This window comes from Paramisgurnus dabryanus, chromosome 24, assembly GCF_030506205.2.
Source record: "Paramisgurnus dabryanus chromosome 24, PD_genome_1.1, whole genome shotgun sequence".
NCBI lineage: Eukaryota > Metazoa > Chordata > Actinopteri > Cypriniformes > Cobitidae > Paramisgurnus > Paramisgurnus dabryanus.
Genome location: NC_133360.1, coordinates 3,832,592 through 3,858,855, shown reverse-complemented (window position 1 = coordinate 3,858,855; position 26,264 = coordinate 3,832,592). Strand labels below are relative to the sequence as shown.

General features: G+C 36.4%; 2 protein-coding genes across 6 annotated transcripts in view; one reads left to right on the top strand and one right to left on the bottom strand.

Moving 5' to 3' along the window:
* The window catches only part of LOC135721197 (uncharacterized), a 72,640-nt gene that overhangs the window by 30,029 nt on the left and 16,347 nt on the right, over positions 1 to 26,264 (bottom strand). For 3 of the 5 annotated variants that reach the window (XM_065243383.1, XM_065243387.1, XM_065243388.1), the window contains 5 exons: positions 22,716 to 23,039; positions 18,882 to 19,187; positions 17,913 to 18,212; positions 16,264 to 16,578; positions 13,886 to 15,312 (listed from right to left, as the gene is read on the bottom strand). In XM_065243383.1, coding sequence (XP_065099455.1) covers positions 15,287 to 15,312; positions 16,264 to 16,578; positions 17,913 to 18,212; positions 18,882 to 19,187; positions 22,716 to 23,039 — 1,271 coding nt within the window. In that variant the 3' untranslated portion in view covers positions 13,886 to 15,286. Of the gene's footprint in view, positions 1 to 13,885; positions 15,313 to 16,263; positions 16,579 to 17,912; positions 18,213 to 18,881; positions 19,188 to 22,715; positions 23,040 to 26,264 lie in introns of those variants that run through there. The other 2 variants (XM_065243384.2, XM_073813572.1) reach the window with 1 other exon arrangement.
* LOC135748134 (SLAM family member 5-like) lies at positions 1,522 to 8,802 on the top strand. The gene is made up of 3 exons (XM_073813617.1): positions 1,522 to 1,534; positions 7,679 to 8,008; positions 8,291 to 8,802. The coding sequence occupies exons 1-3, from the start codon at positions 1,522 to 1,524 to the stop codon at positions 8,593 to 8,595; spliced, it is 648 nt and encodes a 215-aa protein (XP_073669718.1). The 3' UTR covers positions 8,596 to 8,802.

The window sequence follows — 26,264 nt, the reverse complement described above, 5'->3', positions numbered from 1 at the left end:
AAGTGATGTTGATTTGGTAAGTTAAGAGTCTTGTGCAAACTGTGCTATTGTTTCGTCGAAACGTGAAATATCAAGATTTTTAAAAGCTGAAGACAAGCCGCAACCATATAAAAAAGCCAGATCATCCACAACATACATATATATATATTAGAGCCCTGCATTTCAGCCTTTTTACCCCCCTCTGGTTGGGTTTCGGGACAATTTTAATTTCTTTTGCAAAATCTATGCAGAATTTTGTGGAATGATTTTAAATGTTTTAAAAAGAGAATGGGAGCTGTGAATATTACAAAACAATAAAAATATTTTATAATATATAAAATATATATAGCCTAATATTATATACATGGCTGTAAAGTGTAAAAAAAATACTGAAGTGAATAGAAGTTCTTCACTTAGAGAATGATCGTGATTTCTAATCGTGATCAAAAGTTTGAGCAAAACAATCGTGATCATCATTTTTCCTGGAATCGTGCAGCCCTAATTGGGACAATATATATAAATCCAGCAGTGTTCATTAAACTCTGGATTTCTCTATGTGAGGGCTTCCTGGGGGCTAAGTGAGGGCTGCCCATGCAGGGCCAGCGCTAAGGGGCCAACGTTTCGCCAGTGAGCAAACCTGTGCGGGGCCCTTAGGCTATGCCCATACAGGCCCATTGTAAGCTTACTTGCAGGGCAGCTTATTGAGCAAACATGTCTGGAGAACAATCACATGTTTGGAAAATGATCGCCTGACCGATACCTGTACAGCCCAGACTACATTACTGGTACTGATACTGGTACATTAACAATTGTTCTTAGACAGTTGTATGGTTCAAACGAGGAAGTGGAGATATGAAAAGGGAAGTTTTGTATAGAGTGACCTACCCATATTAGGCTGCCCATGAACCAAGGAAAGTCACAACATTTTTTCCACTTAGTAAGTGCACGCTCATCAAAAATGATCATTGCCCAGCAGCATAATGTTAGAAAAATAGGATTCAGTATATGTAAATGATAAAAGAGTAAGATTATGGTCTCTAATAACAAGATATATGTATGTAGATCAGTGCTTTAAGTGAGCCGGAACGCGCCGGTACTCAGTACCGCCATTTCTAAATATAGCTCTTGAGCGTACCACCACCTCTCTGTGCGCCCAGAACGTGCTTTTAGCGTACCGGAACGCTCATTTGCACATCTGTTTAAAAGTCAGAGGTTTAATTTAATCCTTTGGCTGCGCTGCCGCTTTTCAGAGCGCCCTTCACAATGTACGCTTCCTAATTCGTCCCACTGAGAGCAGAGACTACATTACCCATACACCTATGCGTTTGCAAGTTAAAAGCGCATGCGTCGCTTTTGCCGCTGACTGTCAGTCAGTGTGGTCTGGACTGGAGAGGTGTGTGTTTGTGTGTGAAACGCGCATCTGCTCGGTTAAAATTAAAATACAATGAACACTTAATATGCCCTCCTTGTTTTAGACTCTGAGTAGTAAAAGAACAAGGTCAGAATCAGAAGACTCGCTGGCTGACATCCCACCAAGCCAGGATGACAGCTACAGGTCAGACGCAAGCTTTATCTAATACCTTTTTGTAGGTACGTGACAATCTCCGCTGTGTCACGGCTGTCAGTTTGGTTCAAGCACCTTCGGATTTTCTCAGGCAATGTGCAGAGTAAAAAAATTCTTGAAATTGTAATATACATTTAGTGTAATTGCTAAACTACAAGTGAACGAAATTTTAATGAATTTGAACAACGACGACCACGGGAGTTTTAACACCCGAAAAATGGAAAACAATGGGACAAAATAAAGTGATGACTTTCTAGATTCAAATCCCTGCTGAAAAAAACAGCATACCAGCAAGACCAGCATATGTTGTGTTTTGGTGCTGGTTTGCTAGTGAACACCAGCTAAACCAGCATCAGCACCAGCATTAGCACCAGCTAAACCAGCATTAGCACCAGCATCCCATGCTGGTCATACCACCATATGTTGTGTTTTGGTGCTGGTATGCTGGTGACCACCAGCTAAACCAGCATAGACCAGCATAATTCCCATGTTGGTCCATGCTGGTTTGATGCTGTTTTTTTCAGCAGGGATGGCCAGTATTTTGTTATTCTTAAACCCATGGACATGGTCTTAGTGTCATTTTAAAGTTTTTTTTTCAAGCTCTTTCTATCTTTAACCATGCTGAAAATTTAACTCCCATATCTACCTTTTGCACATTTTACTTATGTTCAGTAGATATTTCTAGCTCAAGCAAATCCACAAACTTATAAAAGGATTTATTATTTTTTACAAGGTTGTCTGTTGACTGCTGAATATAAAACCCCTTCAATATAGGAGTCGATTCAGCAAAAAAATAAAAAAAATAAAAACACATAGAGTACCGGCACCTCTTTTGGGCAACTTAAAGCACTGATGTAGATATAAAAGGTATGCAATAACAGGATATATGTAAGAGCATAATAGGATTTGAATACATGTTCAACTGTGGGTGTGCGGAAGAACATCATGTAAATTCTAACACTTTTTGTCCGGTGTGTGACCACCTTAACTCTAACTAACAAAAATAACACTATGCCTGCTAAATGCAATATTTGCCTATACTTCTGTTGTCTCGGAGGGTGAACAATTCCTCATTTTGACAATCAGCCTACGGTCCCTTTTAACAAAAAGTTAGACACATTTTTATTGACATTTACCTTAATTTCTGTCAATCAGTTTTCCACAGGATTCTTTGGATCCCAACGCCATCTCCCCGGGATCATCCAAGAGTTAGAGAATTTAACAAGATCTTGGTGAAATGACCAATGATCACAGTAAAATTTTGTCTCAAAGTAGGCTAGAGCTCAATTCTCTATGCAGAACATTTAATACTTCCTCTTTTGTAAACCCACAAACTTTCTAAGAAAACCGTTAACTGAATCTCTTGCACTTCTCTTGATCTAGTTATGCAATCGCTGTTGTGCAAAAAATTGAAGTTTTAGAGGAACGGTCAATCAAAGCCTCTCTTACAGTTAAACAACCATCACATAACACTTATAAACTCTTCTGAGTAAAATAGCAAATCAACAAACACAATACAATAAATAAATAAAAATTCCTGAATAAGAATGTGAAATGCTAAAGGGACCTTAAATAGTATGCTTTTTTAATATGTTATTGGTATATAGAGAATTTAGTGTATTAATATCTCAATGCATTAGGCCGCGTTAAGTGAAACCTTACTCGTTGCCTTCGGATTCTAAGCCAATCGTCCTCATTTGCCTGTTTTTTTATAGGTAATCTTTGCAGATCTGCTTGTTCCAGAGACAGAATTCCTGCCCCTCTGAAATCTAGTTGGCCACCCCAGGTGCGCCCTCCTACAAGACACCACTGGTTTTGTGGGACTCAACTTAATGTGTGCTATATGATTCAAGTTTATTGCTACTCGTCAATGGTGGTGAAAGAGTTCAGTAAAGTATTAATAATACCCAATTCCTTGCCATATAGCAATCTCCGGCCCTGATTACACTTACAATTAACAGTAAAATGTTGCAAAACTTGTTTTCTTACACTTTTACACCTTTTCTATGCACGCAAATTTATTTTATGCTTGCAATGTCACACAAATCTTATCCTGCACATGCAAATCTTTTAGGCTTTATTTTACCTTCATAGCTTCCTTCATGTACAAACGCACCAATGAAACAAGTAAGCTGCCTAAGCTATAGGACACAGCTGTTGTTTATTATCAACATGTGCAGAACTTACATTAGCAACAATAAACTGACCCGGAACAACCATTCTATACCAGTTCACCATGAGAAAACATTCAATACAAGGGCGCCCTCTACTGGTTATCTAAAATATAACAGTAGCATTCACTACAAATATCAAACATTTTTAATGTTTATTGAACAACAATTGTTTCAATCTTAGAAACTGTATGGATTGAACAGGGACTTAATTGATATCAACCACAGCATTAGAAACTTTAGAAACAGGTTCAATAAAGTTTGTCATAAGTATCTGAATACAGCAGGCACATTAATAGATTATGTTTGTAAATGGTGGTGACAATACTGTACTGCAGGGGATTCAAACTTTTTTGAGAGCGAACCCCCTTGACCTAAATTATTTACTTAGAGTACCCCCTGAGACTTAAAACATTTCCATTATTTAATAGCAAGTTTGCCGGTTTAACACAAAAAAAAATTTTTATCCATTTCAAATTTATTATCAGTAGTAATTCACAGAGTTATTGTTATTATTACCATTTTCATCTGGTTATTTTCTATAAAAATGTATCCGTCCACTGTCAACTGAGTTCTCAGTTTTCTGATATTGTGTGTGCTATGGTCACATGGCATGCAGATCAACAAATTATATATATATAATACCGGCCCAACAGTGCTGCATGCATGTTTTGTTAAAAAAAAAAAAAACCTGATCTGATCTTATGTAAACAAGGGAGAATATAGCCTATCAAAACTTCTCATATATATTACTCTAAATCCTTTAACCCTCCTCAAACACACACAATAGAGTCCATACAACAGTCTGTGAGGTTTGAAATAAACACAACATGTGATGATGTCACAAAAGTTCAATAAAACCATCAGTGAGAAAAAAACAGAGGTGTGAAACTGGAAGTATAAAGCAGATGAAGAGTAAGTGAGAGCTCACAGAGTCGTCTTCATCTCATTTACTGTTAAGTCGACTCTCTCTACATGACAACACAACACCTGTGGCCTGTTGCACAAAGCTGGTTTCAGTGGTTACCCAGGTAAGTTTGGGTTTAGTTTAAGCAAACTCTGTTTTTCAGGCTTACGAAAGTGGATTGGTTTAAAGTGGTGTTCATCTGCGTAACTTACGATACATAGCTAACCTGCTCTGGAGCAGGTTTTAATCTGGGTGAGAGATCGCAAATCCAAACTGGGCCAATCAGCTACGAGTATAGGAACGTAAATCTGACACATGAAATAGTTAACCCTTTAGAGTTAACAAGACAGGCACTAAGGCAGGAAAGGCATAATTTAGTCTCGCATAGCCAGACCTTCCTACTGAAGGTCCTACTGAAGGTCTGGGAACCTTGGGAGCTCTGAATGGCCAATGACTTCCCAAGAGGCCATATGACTGACACATAAAGCAACCAATCAAGTTTCGCTTTTGTGCCGCATCAGACCGTACGCAACCATCATTTACAAACGTCTGTACACTGCAAAATCCCGGGAGTTAAATTAACACTGCTCAGTGTTTATATAGGTCCACTCCCCCAGAGTGTTAAAAAACTAACACCGGAGAGAGTTAAAAGCTACAATCTGTGACTTTATCCTCTCTATCACCATCTCTGTTTGAAAACTGTTATTTTCTTAACTTAGGATTAGATGTTGGCTGTTTCATTTAAAGTCACCATTATTGTGATCAGTGGTTGTTTTAATTGGACTCTTGAGTCTTAGTCTTAGCTTTTCAGCTTTTTTGGCTATTATAATTGCATGTGTTAAAAACATGTTTTTTTTTGTGTCCAAAGAGTAGACACTAGTGCATTTCTATGATTATAATGGTTGTTAGGATATGCTTTCAAATAACACTCTTAAAAAATATTTTTTTTAGTGATTTATTACTCGAAGTGTTTATTTCTGTCAATAATATGATACTATAGTATGAGATCCAGCCATCTCACAGCAGTTTTTCATTCTGAACCATTTTTAAACACTGACACTTACAGATTAACTGCAGTCTAATGTAGACACTTAAACATCAAGAATCAGAGTATGAATCACGATGATGGTGACAATAAAATGAAAAGCTTCATGCCGCAATGCATGCTGGGTATTAAAAAATTACAAATCTCATCCAGAACTCCCAGAATGCACTAAGGCATGAATAAATAATGAACTTTTTTACCATATTCTTTGTAACCATTGTTGAGATTCATACTCCGATTCTTGATGTCTTTGTATCTACATCGTTCAGCGGTTAATGTTTTTGTGCACCCTATCAAAACCCTTTAGAATGTCAAACTGCTATGAGAGTTCTGGACCTTGAACTGTTATAATTTATTATTAATAGAAAATGATGCTTCTAAAGAGGGAGGAAAAACTATATTAATAAATCTGTTCATTAGATTATTATGTTTGACATTTTGTTTTAATCATCAATATTCAATCACACAATAACCTTTTCTTTGCAATAACACTGTGTTTTAAACACATTAAAATATAGCATTTAGAAAAAACTAACAAGCTAATAGTCAAGAGTCAAGTCCAACTAAAACAACCACTGATCACAATAATGGCGACTTTAAATGAAACAGCCAACATCTAAACCTAAGATAAGAAAATAACTCAAGTAGGATGTAAAAGTAAGATCTAAAATGCAATTTCAGTTTTCAAACAGAGATGGTGATAGAGAGAATAAAGTCACAGATTGCAGCTTTTAACTCTCTCCGGTGTTAGTTTTTTAACACTCTGGAGAGTGGACCTATATAAACACTGAGCAGTGTTAATTTAACTCCCGGGATTTTGCAGTGTAAAGTTTATAACAGCAATAACAAATACTGTCACCAATATAAACAAAAAATCAGGTCAATTTGACCGTTCAACCATTTGATCATACCGTTGTTTCCAGGCGGATAGCTAAAGGATTGTGACATGTGCATCTTCCAGAAATCATGTATAAATCAACCAGAGGATTACTTCGAAATCCGCTGAAGTGTTTCCAGAAAAGTTTACCAGGGGCTTCAGATGTTCAGCCAAAGGTCCATGTGCATGTCGTCGGAGTTTAGGCATAATCATACATTTTACTTTAATGACACAAGGGCAATAAAGACAACATTGCTATTCCTTAACATTTTAAATGATGTTTAATAATTAATGCATTTCAGCATTAATTACGGCATGTTATTACGGTATTTTTTATTAAAATAAAGTTATATAAAAAATCTTTTTAATTATAAATTTTTATTTAATTTAAAGATATTTAAGTCTTCAATATTTTTGACTAGTCATTATTTCTGTTCTCTATTATTTTTACAAATCTTTGTTTTATTAATATTGAAGGTTTTAATCAATTTAATTAAAAGTGTTCCTTTCTGTAGTGTGCATATGCTTAATAAACTCCTCATATTAGCACATATTACTTTCTTCTAAGAAGAAATACGTGCACACCTACTTTATTCGTGTTGAACACTATTGGCTGTTAACTGAAAATGTCAGCCTATCATGTGCACGCACATGATAAATAATCAAAAACTCAAGGTTTAAACCAGAGTTCAGAGCAAGAAAGAGCGACTAGCGTCATGAGACAGATTACCCTGCATTAACCCAGGTTGGATTTGCCAGGTTTTGTCAACTTAAAAATTTCTTTGCCATTCTGAGTTTGTTCAACTTGCTTTGTGAAACAGGCCATCAATGAAGAAAATGTTTCTCATGTTTGTTTATCTCTCTTTGTGCTTCTGCTGTCTGATGGGTGAGTTATTTACATATTTATATATCATATTTAGGAGCAGTTAATTCAGAATAATAATCATCTGTCACTCAGCACATCTGCACTTGCTTTTATACTTCTGCTCTGTCTCTGATTTAATATTTGTATATAAATTTTTGAAACAGAAACATAGCCATAGATGCTGGAATGGATAAATAGAATAAATAAATATTAGATCAATTTAAACTGACTGAAGATCTTTAATGTGTGTGAATGTGTTTGTGTGTCCAGGTGTGTTTGGTGATGAAGTGAAGTCAGTGTCAGTGATGGAGGGAGATTCTCTTACTCTATACAGTAATATAACTGACATACCGAGAGATGATCACATACAGTGGAGGTTTGGACCTCAAAAGACTCCCATAGCTAAAATCAATAAAGCAGCTAATAAGGCACCAATATATGATGATGTTCTTGATGGGAGATTCAGAGACAGACTGCAGGTGAATAATCAGACTGGAGATCTCATCATCACAAACATCACAACTCAACACACTGGACTTTATAAAATAACCATCAGAGGCAAACAGGAGACCTCATACGGATTCAATGTTTTTGTCTATGGTGGGTAAGAGTTTTGTGACACATGAACTGATAGATTTATCGCTGTGTAAACTCATTTATTAAGGTTTGGAATTGAATATAAATACCTTCATGCACCTTATTTCTTTCAGACTGTTTTAAAATTTGTTTCTCAATCTTGAGACAATCCTTAAAGTTTAAGTCCATTTTATTCATGAATTCATATGACAAAAAAAAAACACCGTCAATAGATCAGACCTCTTGACCAATATTGATAATATGTGCTTTGATTTTTATTTCTGTTTATACTCTTATGTTATTCAGCTCGTCTGCCCATTCCTGTCATCACCACACAAAACTCTTCATCATCAGAAACATCATCATGTGTGTTGTTGTGTTCAGTGTTAAATGTGAGAGATGTGAGTCTGTCCTGGTACAAAGGAAACAGTTTATTGTCCATCATCAGTGTGTCTGATCTCAACATCATCATCAGCATCTCTCTTCATCTGGAGTGTCTGAATGATTCTTACAGCTGTGTGGTGAACAATCCAATCAGTAATCAGACTCAACATCTCAATACGGATCTCTGTCAGACATGTTCAGATACAACAGGTGTGATTATTTACTGAGCTGATGTCAGATCATTCCAACAGATTCAGTTGGTGTAATGATATTCACTGATCTAAGATCAGATTCAATTATAGTAATGATATTCACTGTTTTAGGATCAAATTCAGTTACAACAATGTCTGTTATTATTCATTACAGGTCTAACCTTAGATCATATAGTTGTGATCTGTTGTGTTGCTGTTGGATGTCTGATGATTGTTGCTTTAGTTCTGATCTTCTGGATCTGCAGGAAACACAGAAACACACAGCAACAGGGTAAATGTTAATAACCTAATGATACTAAACAATACTAAAAATGTTTAGAGATCAAGATGAGAGTTTTGGTTTGTAATGTGTCTGTGTTGTTGAAACAGTTCAGACCGGTGAAGAGGAAATCACTTACGTAGAAACAACTTTCCAGAAAAGACAAACACATAAACCAGTAAGATCAATCTTTATTGTATTTATCATTAGTGTCCGACCAGAAAGTTAGTGATTAGGACTTACCACGCTGTTACATGCTGGAGCATTACTGTTTATGTGGTCAAGCCAGCCGCAATTTAGATTCTGGTGCGCTTACGGTGTTATTTACTTTAATATCTAGGCCTGTGGCGTTTTAAAGATTTGTTGTTTGCTACTTCACCCATACGTATTGTTATTTATGTGTATCATCTTGTGCATAACATTTTGCGGCTTGAACATATACACTGTCAAAAATAAAGGTACAAAAGCTGTCACTGGGGCAGTACCAAATGGTACATGCCAAAATGGGACAAAGGTGTACCTTTTGAAAGGGTACTGTGACTGTCCCAGTGACAATTTTTTACCTTTATTTCTGAGAGTGTACAAGTTAATCCCTCTGGCTGCCATTTTTCACCATCGAAAGTTTTCAAAAAAATTCCCCACATGTAATGAAACAGGATTGAAAGCTAGTTTACTGTGAAAAACTGTTATCAAATCATAGCATTTGGGGTTTACTTCCAAGTCTTCAATGTAGCCAGCCCATCAAAACAGCACGATTCTCGAGCAAGCATCAAAACCAGGGTACAAAATAGCCATTACTTATTGCTTTTGATGTTTTTGAATGTAAAAACCACACAAACATCATAGGTAGACCTCAGACAACAGTATAAAACCATACGGCAGTGTCACCGGCCGCACCTTTAATATACAATGGAACAAATTGTTCCATTATGGAACAAATCTCAGGAAATTTGCAAAGATAGTTTCCAACAAAGTTAAGAATTTGAGTCATCCAAATATCCATTATATTTTTAAATCAATTTCAGTGCCTTTTCTGTTGTAATAGACATGTAAATATCAAAGCAAGAGAAATTTATTTGACAGCACTTAGAAATACAAAATATTGTGTTACTTTGTGATAATCAGTTGTTAGTTCATCATGTCATGATCTATGCCTGCGTTTCTAGAAACCTTTGTTAATTTGATGCAGTTTAGTTATAAAAGTAACATTTAATTACTTCATTAATTTAATAGCTGACCTCGAAATGTTTTAGGACAAAGAAAGTGCATCATACTTTCATAATGACACCGTCAGTATCAGTGTTTGCCGTGGGGCTGGGACGATACATCGCAAAACACACTAAAATGTCTGATATTGATTCTGAATTGAGATATTATGAGTTTGATTCGTTTCTAACATGCATTTGAAAAAGCAACACTCGTCAAACATAATCATTATAAATATTCTTTATTATCATGAAAATACCTGAAAAGGTTTGATAACAGTGATATAAATATGCGTATAGGCATTTCCTGGAGCTGCGTGTGTACTTCTTTTCCGGCACATTTGAATTTGCACTGAATTTATCATCCCAGTTCGCATTCATTATTCTTTCATGTTATATGACTTAAAGCTTAGAGGACTGACCCATCAAACTAAATTAAACAGAAATAACAACATATGAAATAGATCACTCTTTGCCAGAGTTTTTTTTGTGCATATTTTTATTTTATTTTAGTTCAAACTGCTTTATAACACAAAACAAAAACAAATGTGAGCACATGTGCTTTGTCTCAAGAGAAAGTCTCAACTAACATGCATGACCCTTAAAACCCATATGATCATAAACACTTGTTTTGTGACAGATCATGATCGTTGTTCAGATGAGGTTGACCACACAAGAGTGAGATATGCTAACAACCAGCATTCACGTTATATTTAACCCCTAAAGTCATAGTAACATTAATAACATATTAGTGATATCAGATTATTTACAACACTGTCTTTAACGTGTCAATATACACTGTAAAAAAATTACAATGTTATTGCAGCTAAGTTGCCGGGAATTTACCGTAGATTTACATTTATGTTATTTACTGGCAAGAGTTTGTTCAAAGTTGAATAAATTTTAAATATTAACAAGTCTTTATCTTTACAGAATAAAACTATACAATAACAGCCTCATGCAAAGCATTCTGGGAACCAGAAATCATCATCACCCTTTTTCTGTTTTTTGCTCCAGATTTTGCTTCCCAGAATGTTTTGCTTGATGCTGTTTTTTTTGTTTTACTCTGTAAAGACAAAGACTTGTAAATATTTAATGTTCATTTAACTTTGAACAAAATGTTGCAAGTAAAAAAACATAAATTAAAATCTACGGTAAGTTACCGGCAACCCAGCTGCAATTTCTACGGAATTTTTTTTTACAGTGTATTGTATGCATAAGATTCTTACTTTGAATATAGATTTAATAATGATTTAATAACTTAATATTTGTTATTTTTATTAAATGTTTGTGTTTGTCTGTTGTGTACAGAGAGCTCAAGAAAAGGATGATGTGGTGTACGCAGGAGTCATGTTAAAGTCAGTTTAAACATCAGACATACAGTTTAAACTGCTGTAAAACTCAACTGAACTGTAAAATATCATTTTACTGTAAAACACAATGGGTCTCATTTATCAATCTCACATACAGTATATATGTAAAAACTGAGAAATCACATTTTCCATTTGTTAAAGTAAACAAAAACACTATTTTAAGTATTTCATTCATTATTCCTTTTCAGACAGGAAACAGCTACGCTAACTCAAAACTTGCATAAATGAGGTGAAACCCGACGTGAGATTTGATCGTAGCCACCGCGTGAGCTCGTTTAGACTTGACTCACGTCCATATTGATAAATGTCTAAATGAGCCAAGAAACGACCAAACGCACAGTTTTCTGTCATACGCACATTTCATAAATGAGGCCCAAAGTATGTTAAATGTTTTATGTTTGTTACTGAATGCTTCATTTCTTTGTTGACGTTAAACATGGTGTGAAAAGAAATGTGGTTATGTTCTGTTGTTGCAAATGAGATATGTGTTTGTGTTTCACGTGTGGATGTGTAGCTGTTTGTGTATATAAGAGGTGTTAACAGCATGTGCATGTTTGTGTGAATGTTGTGTCTTTCTTTTGCTGTCTTTCACGCTACACAAAACGTATTATTGAATTCATCAATGCTAAACAAATAAAAGATGTTTTTAATCAAACAGTGTTATTACTGTGAGCTCTTAGTCTGTGAAAGTAAAATTATGAGATTTATGACTCATGACATGCTATATTTGTTGCTTTAATGCTGTTCCTGTAGCTCAGTTGGTAAAGCGTTGCATTAACAATAGTAACCAAAAGTTCATGCTTCCCAGAAAACGTACTGTACATACTTATACAATGCACATCACTTGCTAAATGCATGAATATAAATGTATTTCTCATGCAAACAATACTAACTTTGGTGGAGATATGTTCCAGTTTCAGCAAGAGACTTCTGTATTTCATGGCCTCACACCTCTTCGTCTCACATCTTAGCCACATGTGCCATTCTTTACCGTTTTTTAAAAGACCACGTCCTGTTTTTGTCAATGTCAGGGACAAATACAAATGAATATGATGTGCTGAAAGAATACTCTGACATTATCACAAAGATCTGTCATCAGCATTGATCAAGGTGATGATCAGAAATAGTTTTATTAAGCCAGATCTTTTGTTTTACATGCAGTGCTGTACTGAAATTTGACTGCCTATAAAAATTTGTATTACCCGATGGTGACTGCTACCTGATTGATCCCTATGTGTAAACCCCACACCTAATCTTAGTCCCAAATTAGGAAGTCCACTAACAGCAAATATGTTGATCTTCCTGAATAAAAACACTAGACTTATAAACGTGAGAGTTCAAATGTGATTTAGCTCTGCTTTTGTAATGCTCACACATGCAGGGTGAGAGCTGTAACCCTTTAACATCAGGGTTAAAACATTTGCATTGCATCACGTTTGCATTGTGTGAAACCAAACTTAGCAGTTTTGTTTATGAAACTGCCATATGTAGCACCTATAAACATCACCATCCACAACTACTGAAACACCTGTTTAAATGTGTTAAAAGCTGTAAAATAAATTTTATTGCAGAAGAAAAGTCACACAAATGTTTTTTACTAATCTAAATTTTAACTCAACTGAGTTTTAAAAGAATAAAAAAATACATAACTAAAAAAAATCATAGTTTTTTGTAATTCAAGACTTCCTTCCTTCATTGGGATATAAATATGATGTGACACACATTTCTCGTATCATTTCTCTTATCATGGGAAAGACAAGAACACGCATTTTATGTGTCAATGTTCAAGTCAGGCAATGGCTAAAAGAAAATAGCCACTCACCTAAACTTGCCCATATCTAAAGTCAGAGGAATCATTAAGAAGTTCAAAAAAAAGTTTATCGTGCCATCAAAACAAATATTTCTCAATGTGAGACTTTTTCTACTAAATAAATGTACATCTTGGAGTGCCAATATGGTCTGAGGTGGTTTGAAAGAGTAGAGGCGGAGACTAATTCACATATTCATATCTATGGTCTGAGCTGTGCGGTTGAGTAGAGGCGGAGACTAATTTGCATATTCATAGATCCCTGTGTACTAAATGAAGCAAGGGTGTAAAGTTAGTGTTTTAAAGTGTGAAAAATTACAGTGACAGGTAAAACTTTTATTTATGCTATTATGATGCTCAAAGATGAGTTTAAGTTGATAAAATTCTTGACTACAGGGAGACTTTAAGATCACTTAGTATTCTGTTGTGTTGAGTAGAGAGTCATCTAGTGTACACTACAGGAATTCACCTCTTTATATTCAGTTCTGACTGTGATCAATATGATTGCAATGGGACACAATATAAAGTAAACAGAAAACGTTACAAATTTTTATATTTATAAAAAACACAACATGTAAACACTTGTATTACATTTGTATAAAGTTATTACCAAGTTGTACACAATTTTGTTTTATTGATATAACTTTATATGAAACAATATATTTTAATGTTTTTGGACTTGTACACTGAAAAAAAATCTTTACTCAAAAAAAAAGAAAAAAAACTAAATTTTGTTTAAATGTAGCTTAAATACATTGATTGCACCCACTTACATAAAAAATAGTTAATTAAATGAATAATTTCTTCAGTGTTTTGTTTACTGTTGTGTTTGTTAAAGAGTTGGACTGATGATACTCGAGGAAAGGTCAATTGTGAAGCCTAGAGTTTAATTTTATAAAGTAAAACCTCACCTTTATAAGATATGTTTGACGGTGACTAACGTTATAGACCAACTGATGAAGATATCTAAAACCTCCATCTGAGGAAGTTCCGGTAAATGTTTTTCTATAAGACTAAGACAGCGTATAAAATGTCTCACATAAATAAATAAAAAAGCAATGTGACTTTATTCAAATGCTTTTATTTAATAATTTGTGTGCAAAATGAGGATTATAACACATTTGTTCAAAGAACAACAAACTAAATTAAAGTAAAAGATGAGACATTTTTTTTGATAAGTGCAAACTTTGAATTACAGGTGCAGTGTGTAATATGTGTTTATTACCTTAGAAAAATACCTTTTTATCCACATACACCTAGGGTCCCTTTACATGGAAGTCGCCGTTTTGTGCCGCCATTTTCCTACAGAAGCCATAACGAACGAATTTTTTTTACCAAGATGTCTCCGATGATGAAATGTTTTTCCAGTGGCGGCCACCGTAGCTTCTCTATGTGTTTCAAAAGCGAGGGGTGAGCAGTGGACTAAGCCGTTGGTTGCAATTTGCAACCTCACCACTAGATGCTGCTGAAATTTACACACTGCACCTTTAAGTTCTATAAATCAATGCATTATAGTCTCACACTAATAAACTGAGCAAAAACACAACAGATTGTATAATGTCCGTACAGATGATCATGTGAATTGAGTCAACATGAAAACAAACTGAATCTGCATTCAAATCAAATTAAAGATCTTAGATTAACACTGTTTGAAAATCTTTCTATGACACAGATAATACTGATATATAATAACAAAATGTGTATTAGTAATTACTTGTTAACAATTGTGGCTATAATAAAAAGGCACATAGTTTAGAATATAAACTTTTGGCAAAGCTTAAAAAAGGCTAAATAATATAAACTTGCTGACCATCATATAACACAGAATTTATAAGTCGATGTAAAACTGAATCATCAAAGTCTGATTTCAAGATTCTTCAACACAAACACTTTCTCTCTTTAGACTGAGACACATGAGCTACATAATCTGTGTACTTTGCAGAGTATTTTCACATAAACTACACGAACACAACACAACTACTAGTTTGTAATGTTGATGATGTTATACTGGAGAAAGATCACTGCTACTATTTGCGTTTACTCAACAGCAGCATCTCTATCTCTACTGAAAAAAATTCTCTCTGGAAGCTGTAAGAAACAGAAATGAGAGATCAAAACATGTTTGAAGAGGAAGCGCAGCAGTCATAAACCTCTTTAAAGGTGGAGTGCATGAACTCTGAAAGCCAATGTTGATATTTGAAATCACCTAAACAAACACGTCCCTACCCCAATAGAATCAGGACCTTCTTTTAATAGACCCGCCCCACACATACGCAACCCAGGGAACGATGTTCAAGTGTGTTTTGGTAGTCGGCCCGACTCCCTTTTCCGAAGCGTTTTTTAAAAATCACGCACCCCACCTTTAAATGAAGGATGATCTGAGTCAATCATTCTGTTGTTTTGAAGCATCTTGTTGGATTATAATGCTACAATGTTTGTCCGATAAAAGCTTTCGATGTCTCCTGTTATAATATAACTGATATGACCACTGATATGATATTGTATCGAATATACATGCATTATATCTAAAGTCAAAAGATGTGACTTCTTATGATGTGACATGAACCAGAGTTAGCTCAAAATCCACACAAAGGGCCCGTTTCAGAAAGGAGGTTAGGTGAAAACTCTAAGTATGTTAACCCTGAAATGAGGGAAACTGGGTTTTCCATTTCAGAATGGGAGGTGGGTTAAACCCGAGACAGCAGGGTAAGTCAAGCCTGTTTCAGAAGGAGAGGTAACTCATAATCAGAGTCTGTTTCCGGCAGTGTTGGGGGGTAACGCATTACAAGGAACGTGCATTACGCAATAACATTACTTTTCTGAAGTGTATTTTTCACGTTTAGAGCCCACAAGCGCCGCAGCACTGTCGCAAAGGAAAATAAGACAACTCTTTAGGTCACAAAGTGTGCCTTCCAGCATGTCATGTGTCATAATATAATTTCATGGGTTTTATTTTCTTCAAATTAGTTTTTTTTTTAAGAAGTGCTATATAAATAAATGTTGATTTGATTATTACACTGAAAGATGTGAGTTACCCACCTGAAATAGACACAATGAATCTACTGAGTGAGGTTTCTCCATCTCTGATGATCTTCAGTTTGTAAACTCCTTCATGTTTCTCTCTGAAGTTTTTGATCTTGAGATCTCCAGTCCGAAGATTCAGCTTCAGTTTACCTCTGAATAGATCATCATTACCATCATATGTACGGGAGATATTGTTGGCAGGATTGATTTCAGCTATGAGAGTTTCATTAAATCTCCACTCTATCACATCATCTCTCTTTATGTCATTAAGATAAGTGTCCAGATCAACAGATTCTCCCTCATTCATGTTCAGTTTTACTTCTCTTTCACCTGTAACACCAGCAGACAGAAACAGAGACACAGAAATTAAATCAGTTCAGTTGATTTTTATCTATTAAGTGTTTTTATTAACTGAGTATAAACATCAGCTCATATTCTCATCAATTAATTTCTGTTGCTCATTTTCCAGCTCCCCTTGAGTTAAACATTTGATTTTTACCGTTTTGGAATCCATTCAGCTGATCTCCGGGTCTGGCGGTAACACTTTTAGCACAATCCATTGAATCTGATTAGACCATTAGCATCGCGCTCAAAAATAGCCAAAGAGTTTTGATATTTTATCTATTTAAAACTTGACGCAATGATATTACGCAACAGTCGAAAATAGTCCCCTTAGTATCATTCAATAGCAGGGGACTATTTTTTATCACTACATAATATCATTGCGACTCCTGCAGCCAGCCTGCAAGTCCTTGATTATTAGATAGAATGAGAATATAGTTCTTAGACATATCTGTCTAGAAAATCGCAACTTTTAATTTTCCGTCTGTTTTAGTACACGATGTAAATACAGAAGAGTCAAGTTTTAAATAGGAAAAATATTGAAACTCTTTGATTATTTTTGAGCACGATGCTAATGATATAATCAGATTCAATGCATTGTGCTAAGCTATGCTAAAAGTGCTAGCGCCAGACCCGGAGATCAGCTGAATGGATTCCAAAACGGTAAGAATCAAATATTTATCTCTAGGGGAGGTGGAAAATGAGCATATTTTTTAAAAAAAGTGTCCCGTTAACTCTTTCGCCACCATTGACGAGATAACTCATCAATTAAGGGAAAACGCTTCCCTGCCAATGACAAGAATTTCCGGCTTTCCGCAATACCGCTATTATCCACCAACTTATACAACCTGGAGTAGCGCCTCACATGAAAGAACTCCGTGTATGTTTTAAAGATCGCTCTGCGTCTTATCTCTATAAAAAGTCACAAAAATGGAATTATCTCAGCTTTTTGCTCAAAATTGGGTGTTTTTGAAGAAACCTACCTATATTTGACAGGTGATAAAAGAAAACAAATGAAGATAGGATGAAACATTCATTTTTGTTTGAAATCAGAGGGTCTGTCCTTCATTTGAGATATTGTTTGGTTATATATTTAAAGAAGACCATTTTCTGAAAGGCATTAAACTTTTGTGAAAATCATGAAAAGTGCTGGCGCTGGCTGGCAACTTTTTTTTAAAACGCTGGCGGGGAAAGAGTTAAAACTGTGAAAATCTCCACTGTAAGTTAATAGTCATAAATCCCTCTTACATCTACAGTATACTGTCAACAGAGTACAGATGTTAATAAAATCATTATTATACTGAAACATTTCAGTTACTCACGTCTGACAGACACCATTAAAATCCTTTCTAAGGTTTTTACATCTCTGATGATCTTCAGTGTATAAATTCCATTAAGTTCCTCTCTAAAGTCACTAATGTTGAGATCTCCAGTCTGATGATTCAGCTTCAGTTTATCTCTGAATAGACCTTTATCATATGTAATGAAGATATTGTTTGCAGGATTGATTTCAGCTATGAGAGTTCCTACAAATCTCCACTCTATTAGATCAACTCTCTGTATGTCTTTAAATTCAGTCTTCAGATTAATAGATTTCCCCTCATCCACTTCCAGCTTTGTCACTGTAACAGCAGCGAACAGAAAGATAGAAATGAAATCAATTCAGGTGATTTTAATCTTTTAAGTGTCTTGATTTACTGATTATAAACATCAGCTCATCAGCAGTTTTATGAATCTCCTTACATTGAGAATTCATCTAATGGGTAAGTGATGGTAATGTGTAATATTGATGGTAATAATTCACAAAATATTCAGTCAATGTGTTTAAATGTTTAAAAATATCAGTTTTGTAGTTGTATGATGAAATCAATGTTATTACAAAAACGACCAAATATCTGAAAAGATGTACAGATTCTTGTCTCAGGTAACCCTTTCAATTAAAGTGTAAAAAGTTTACCAGGTTTAACCCTCATAAGCCCCTATTTTCCTGTATATGTTAGAGTTCCCCTAGGGTAAAAGTGTCCCCAGAAATTAAAAGAGTGATTACAAAAAATATGTTTTAATTTTTAATTATACAAAAATATGTTTACTTCCCATCTAAACATTAATGCTTATTCTCATAAATGAATATCTGTTTATTAACTCAATCTTTCAGATTCTCTATCAGTATATAAATATAAACACAACTATAACATCTACATGATGAATTTGTGAATCTTATAACAGTGAGAATTCATTTAAAGCTGCGGTAGGCAGCTGGAGATCTGCACAGAAACATTTGAATTACTTACCACCGAAAGACACGGTGAATCTCTTGTATGAGGATTGTCCACCTCTGATAATCTTTAGTTTATAACCTCCTTTATGTTCCTCTCTGAAGTCATTGATGGTGAGATCTCCAGTCTGAGGATTCAGCTTCAGTTTATCTCTGAATAGACCTTTATCACCATCATATGTACTGAAGATATTGTTGACAGGATTGATTTTAGCTATGAGACTTTCTCCAAATCTCCACTCTATCACATCATCTCTCTGTATGTCAGTAAGATCAGTCTTCAGATCAGCAGAGAATCCCTTATCCACAAACAGTCTATTCCCTGTAACAGCAGCAGACAGAAACAAAGAAATGAAATCAATTCAGCTTATTTTTTATTTATTAAGTGTCTTACAGTATGTAAGGAAAAATAATATATTAATCCATCCGTTTGGCCCAATGGAGGAAACCAATCCGCAAAAGATAAAATCTCGTTGTTTGTATGACCAGAGGTCCAGATTTATACTCCTCTCACAACGAAAGTCAAACTGTCCTCCACCAAATTCTCTGTTACAGTGTTTACCCTACTTGACTCTGGGTCAGCCGGGAATTTTATCTCTGCCCAGCTTTGCCAGCAGCTTAACATCCAGAAAGAGCGCATTAACCAGAGACTAATGTGCAATCAGTAACTGGGAAACCCATTAATCCTTCATCAGTGCAACACTGAACCAGGGAGATAACTCTGACAGTAGGAATATTACATCAGGAGAGGATTATATTTCTGTTCCTGGAGAATTTCACGCAGATGTGATCCTAGGGAGATGTGATCCCACAATGCTTTCCTAAAATGCCAAAACCCCATCATTGTCCTAAGTCTATAAAGGTATGCAGTACATCTATAGAAAGTCACAAAGATAATGTGTCTGTATCTATCGCCCCAGAATATGCTGACGTCGTCATATTCAGACTTCGCTGTCTTCTGTCCCAAGAAAGCTTCGAAACTTCCACCTCATTGGCCATGGGACTGTGCAATTCACCTTCTTACGGGTGAACTAGTACCTAAAGGAAAGATTTACTCGCTCATCATCCTGGAACAAGATGCTTTGGAGAAATACATTCAAGAAGCACTGGAAAAGGGTACATACGACCATCTACTTTCCCTGCTGCATCACCATTCTTCTTCGTGTCAAAGAAAGATGGAGGTTTACGATCCTGCACCGACTACAGAGGTTTGAATCTCATAACTAAAAAGTTTCGCTATCCTCTTCCCCTCGTCCCAGCGGTGCTTGAACAGCTCTGTGGTGCTAAAAAGCATGATTTACGCATCGCATACAATCTTATCAGGATCTGTGAAAAAAACTGCTTTTGTGACCCCTACCAGTCTTCACCCATGTGTCTATTTCTCCTATAAGTTCAACCCGGAGGAAAAGAATTACGATATTGACAACCATGAACTCCTTGCGACGAATAAAACATTGGCTCGAAGGTGCCGTCACCCCTTTACAGGTCTGACAGACCATAAAAACCTGCAGTACCTGCGAGAGGCGAAATAACTAAACACCCGGCAGACCAGGTGGGTTTTTTTACCATGGTTTGATTTCACCATTTACTACCATAAGTAAAAATTGTGCAGGGCAGTAAAAATTGTAAAGCTGATGAACTGTCCAGAATGTTTTCTCCAGATGGTCCTCATCTGCCCGATTGAATGGAGTGAGGAGGATACCATTTCTGAAACTCAAAATGTTCTGCCAGGTTGTCTTGATGGACACAAGTATGTACCCTTGCAACACAGAACATTGTTTATTACTAAAGCTAATTTTTCTCCAGGCACTGGTCACCCCAGCATCCAACAAACCCTCTCGCTGCTGAAACATCGCTTCTGGTGGCTCAATATGGCAGAGGACATCAGAAGGTTTGTGAGGGGGTGTTAGGAATGTGCCATGGCAAAAACAGCTCAACACTTGCCCAGTGGTAAACTTTGTCCCCTCCTGATTCCTCGTCACCCTGGTCACATCTAGGAGTTGACTTTGCAACAGATCTTCTGGTATCTCATGGTAACACCTCCATATTCATGGTGGTGGATAGTTTAAAAAAATACTCTGATTGAGACCCTTGATACTTAAGGGTCTGCCCCCAACCATGGAAACGCTGAGTTTCTGTTCTAGTTTTTAGATATTTCAGTATCCCTGAAGATATAGTTTCAGATAGAGGTCCCCAATTCATCTCAAGAGTGTAGAAAGCGTTCTTTAAGGTCCTGGATGTAACCATCAGCCTATCTTCTGTATATGAACCTCAGACCAACGGCCAGACTGAATGGAACCTCCAAACCTTCTGCCATAACCACCAGAACTCCTGGAGCCAGGTTCTCCCGTAGGGTGAGTTCGCATGTAAGGTACCCTCTCTTCAGCACTGGTTTCAGGAGAGCGAGCGGGTCTGGGACTCAGCTCACCATCACCTGCAGGCAGCTGTCAGACCCCAGCAGTAGCTGACGGACATTCGTTGTGCCCCGACGCCCACCATCAAAGTCGGGGATCAAGTCTGGCATTTCGACACAGAACATCCGTCTCTGCCTGCCCTGCAAAAAGCTAAGTCCCTAGTACATCGCACCCTTCATCGTCAATAAGGAGGTTGATCCGGTAGTCTTCAAGCCCCGTCACCCCACTCACTATTGGATCCATCCAGTCTCCCAACTCAAACCATATCATTCGCTGTCCCTTCCGTTACTCCCACAGGACCTGGCAAAGAATCCCCCCTCGACAAAAAAAGCCCCCGTCTACAACGTCCGGCAGCTCCTGGAATCCAAGCGTCAGGGTGGGCGGCTGGAGTACCTTGTGGACTGGGGGTTCCTTTGGGGGGGATGCATTCTAATCACCTGCACCTGCCGTAGCCAAACATTACCCTGACTATAAAAGACTCTCACAGGCATATGAACACTGTCCGCTATACATGCTACGTACATGCTGTTTGGACTAACCCAGGGATGGGCAACGTCGGTCCTGGAGGGCCGGTGTCCTGCAGAGTTTAGCTCCAACTTGTCTCAGCACACCTGCCTAAAAGTTTCTAGTATGCCTAGTAAGACCTTAACTCTTTCACCGCCAGCGTTTTAAAAAAAAAGTTGCCAGCCAGCGCCAGCGGTTTTCATGATTTTCACCAAAGTTTAATCCCTTCCAGAAAATGTTCTTCTTTAAATATATAAACATACAATATACCAAATGAAAGAACAGACCCTCTGCTTTCAAACAAAAAAACCCGTTTCATCCTACCTTTAGTGGTTCTTTTGCAATCAGCTTTTGAATATGGGTAGGTTTTTGCAAAAACACCATATTTTGAGCAAAAAGCAGAGATAATTCCATTTTTATGACGGACTTTTCATAGAGATCCCATTCAGAGCGATCTTTAAAACAGACACGGACATGCAGCAGCTTGCCATAGGGCAATACTTCCGGTTTTAAAAAGTTGCGGAAGGGCGCCACCTGGTGGATAATAGCGGTATTGCGGAAAGACGGAAAATCTCGTCATTGGCGGGGAAGCGTTTTCTCTTAATTGACGAGATATCTCGTCAATGGCAGGGAAAGAGTTAATTGGCTGCTTCAGGTGTGTTTAATTATGGTTGGAGCTAAACTCTGCAGGACATATCCGCACTTCTATGGCAGGCCATCTTTTGTCCTGTATTTCAGAGTGAGAAACTTGGAAAAAACAAATATGATGGAATTCAATGGATACCGTCAACTGTGTGCTACCATCATTTATCAAAATATCTTCTTTTGTGTTTATAAGGAAAAAAATTCATACAGGTTTACAACAACATGAGGATGAGAAAATGATGACAGAATTTTCATTTTTGGGTAAACTATCCCTTTAAATTACTCACATGTGACAGCCAAAAGGAAACTTCTGTAGTAGGTTTCTCCATCTGTGATGATCTTCAGTGTATAATGTCCACGGTCTCCCCATGTGATGTCATCGATGATGAGATCTCCAGTTTGTAAATCCAGGTGTAGTCTGTCTTTGAATTTACTATCTTTACATGTACTAAAGATATTGTTGGCAGGATTTATATTAGCTATGACACAGTCTTCAGATAGTAATGTCCACTCTATTACATCATCTGTCTGTATGTCAGTAATTTTAGTCTTCAGATGAACAGATTCTCCCTCATACACCGTCAGTTCTTCTGTTTCACCTGTAACAGCAGCTGACAAAAACAGAAAGACAGAAATGAAATCAATTCAGGTGATTTTCATCTATTAAGTGTCTTATACTGATTATAAACATCAGCTCATATTCTCATAAATGAATTTCTGTTTTTTAACAAATTCTTATAGATTCTCTTCCAGTCTATAATATAAACACAAGTATAACATCTAGATGATGAATTGTATGAATGTCCTAACGGTGAGAATTCATCCAATGGGTTAACTGATTTCGGTAAAATAGAAGCTGGGCAATATTGCTGCTACTGAAGGATCTTAAAAGTTTCTGTGGTGCATCTATTGTGTAAAGCTACTACTTTTCTTTAGTACTTTTCTAACATTCTGCCATAAATTCACTTCTATTTTCTATTCTTTGCATTTTAGCATCTTTTAGTAGTGTTTTTAGTTATTCTTGTTTATTTTATTTTTTTTGTTAATAAATTCTATGTTATTACCTGACAATACCAGTTGACAATACAATTAAAGGGTTCTACAAGCTGGCCAGAATCTCACAAAATCCTTCAGATAAATTAGATCAGGGTAGAAAAAGGGGTGCTGGAGCGCTGCTGGTATCCCTTATATCCTATTGTGCTCTTAGAAGGGTTTATAAAAAAGAATTGGAAAAAAATCCAAGTTCAGGCGCTTGTTAGGATGCAAAAGTTAAAACCACAAGAATAGACTGTAACTCGTTACTCAGGGGATGTTACGCAAATCAGGTAAACAAGCTTCAGCTGGTTTAAAACGCAGCTAAAAAGGGGATCGCACACCGGCCGCGCCGCTCAAAAAAAAAATCAAACACATTGTTTTCTATGAGTATACGCACACCGGCGCCGCCAGGCTGTGACTCAGGAAGTTGCTCAAATCCCTGTCGCGCCACATAGCGGCACTATTAAATAACATCATATTTGTCCCAAATCATTAACGATTAACATTGGCTGCTAATGTATGTTTTGCATTTTGAAGTAGACGCTATATGACGAAGCTCGCGCTATTTAATGTGCACTTCAGGTTTACAATACCTTCTGTGTGCGATCCCCTTAAGAGTGCTTACTCGATCTACGAAGTATGACCATATATGTCATCTTTACACTGGTTACCAGTTTAATATTGCATACATTTAAAATACTGCTAATCACCTATAAAGCCTTAAATGGCCTAGCATTCGTATCTTATACAATCCATCACATACACTGCGGTCGAAAAATTCTGGTTAATTATCCCTAGAGATCCTTTTCCTACTTGGCCCATAAGCTCTGGGTTTGAGTATCAGACACAGTTGATCAATTTAAGTCTAAACTTAAGACATTTCTCTTTAACAAAGTGTTAGATCTGGTCTCCACACCACAGAAAAAATATAACGATCCAGCCCCGGACACCAGATCACGTCAGAAAATATAAGTTTACTTTGTTAAAGTATCTGTCAGATACAAGGCTGATCAATTGTTGCTAGAAGAGAGCATAAACAGAGTCGTGAACAGAGGCGTGAGACGGAGGTTTTAGATGATAAAATAGAACAGAGTTTTATTGATGGACAGTAGTTTCAGTTGCATATGCCTCAATGTTCAAACCTCGTCCACCTCGTCTACCCCGTCTACCCAGGAATACAGCATGCACTTGTTATATCCAAATTTGCTCAGCTGCATCATCCCTTAGACCTTGGGCTTTCATAAACATTCTCTTTATCTATCTTGTTTACACACAGACAGAACAGTTCTATGAAACTTTCCAAATGTGAAACTGAACCACAAAGAGACATATAAAATATAGAAATACAATGAATTAATGAATGATATAATAAAATATAGAAATATAATAATGAATAAATGAATAAAAAACAATAATGTAATAATAAAAATGATAATAATGAAATTGATAATGATAAAATAATATTAAATAATCAAACAATAATTAAATGGATAATAACTAATGATTATAAAATGATTATGATGATTATGTAAATAAATGATAAAACATAAAAAAACACAATAATAAACACATTCTGCACGTGAGGATCTAAGGTAGGATCCTTCACTCCCCCCTCTTAATCATATAAGACAAAATTAAATGATTATAGCAAGCAAACTTTCATAATCTTTATCAAAACACAGCTTTAAAAAGCTTGGATGGCCAGTCCTTACTTTTCCCTTCTACATGCTCTTAAAAGAACAGGTCATTTCTGTGTTTCCGCATACCAGCGTCGGTTGAGGGAGTATGTCTTATACTGAATAATGGCCTTTATGGGCCTGTCACAGTCAAGTGTCTAACAAGTCAAATCAACACTCTTATGACAATGTACAAGATGACAAACACTTCTGAAATTACAACTACCAAAGGTGCCTTCAAATGATTCCAAAGTGGTCCTAATATTGATGTAAACCACGCGTCCCAATCGGATGAGAAAAGACCATGGTCTTCATTTAGTTTAGCTATTTGTTCGTGTAAAACTTTAGCAAGATTATGAACCACTTTCTCGGAAACGTCTGGAATATAAAGGCAACATTCGGACATTCGGCCGCAATTACCTTACATGTGCCCCCCCTTGAGAAGCCCATAGCATGTCAAGCGCCATTTGATTTTGCAAAACAACTTTTCTAATTGCATTTACTTCGTCCGAAATATTAGCAATAGAAATAAGAGTGGCGTTCGCTGTAACCTCAAATGCTTTGTGTAAGGCTTGCACTTCGTTTTGTAAATCAGTTACTTCCCAGAATGGAATAAAGAATAAATCTTCCTAACCATTTCTCGGTATCAGAAATCGAACGTTTAGTATGTCTCATGATTAAGTGCTGCGTCACATAATCCTCTGACACTACTCACATCGCTGATAAAGGTACAAATAACAGGTTACCTCTCAACCCTTAGGAAGTAATGGATAAGTTTTGTTACCATAAACGAAGTGTGTACCATTAGGAGTAATTAGTGTTTCATTTGTCATTATCAGAAGAGCTTTGTCACATCTGGAAAACTGGAAACGCATTTCTAGTTTGTGATGTTTACCCCGTTTCCTTCAATATCAGAAAGAATTCCCTTCAAATTTACATTTAGAACAAATAGATGGCTTGATTCAGTACTGTTGTACACAGGTAAATACCAGGAATTACTTGGATGGGATAACTTTTTGTAGTGGCAAACACTGCTTGTTGAATAGCAGACTGCTTTCTCATGAATAATCGACAACCTTAAAAAAACACATTTGTACGAATTTGACATTATCAGTAGTTCAATAA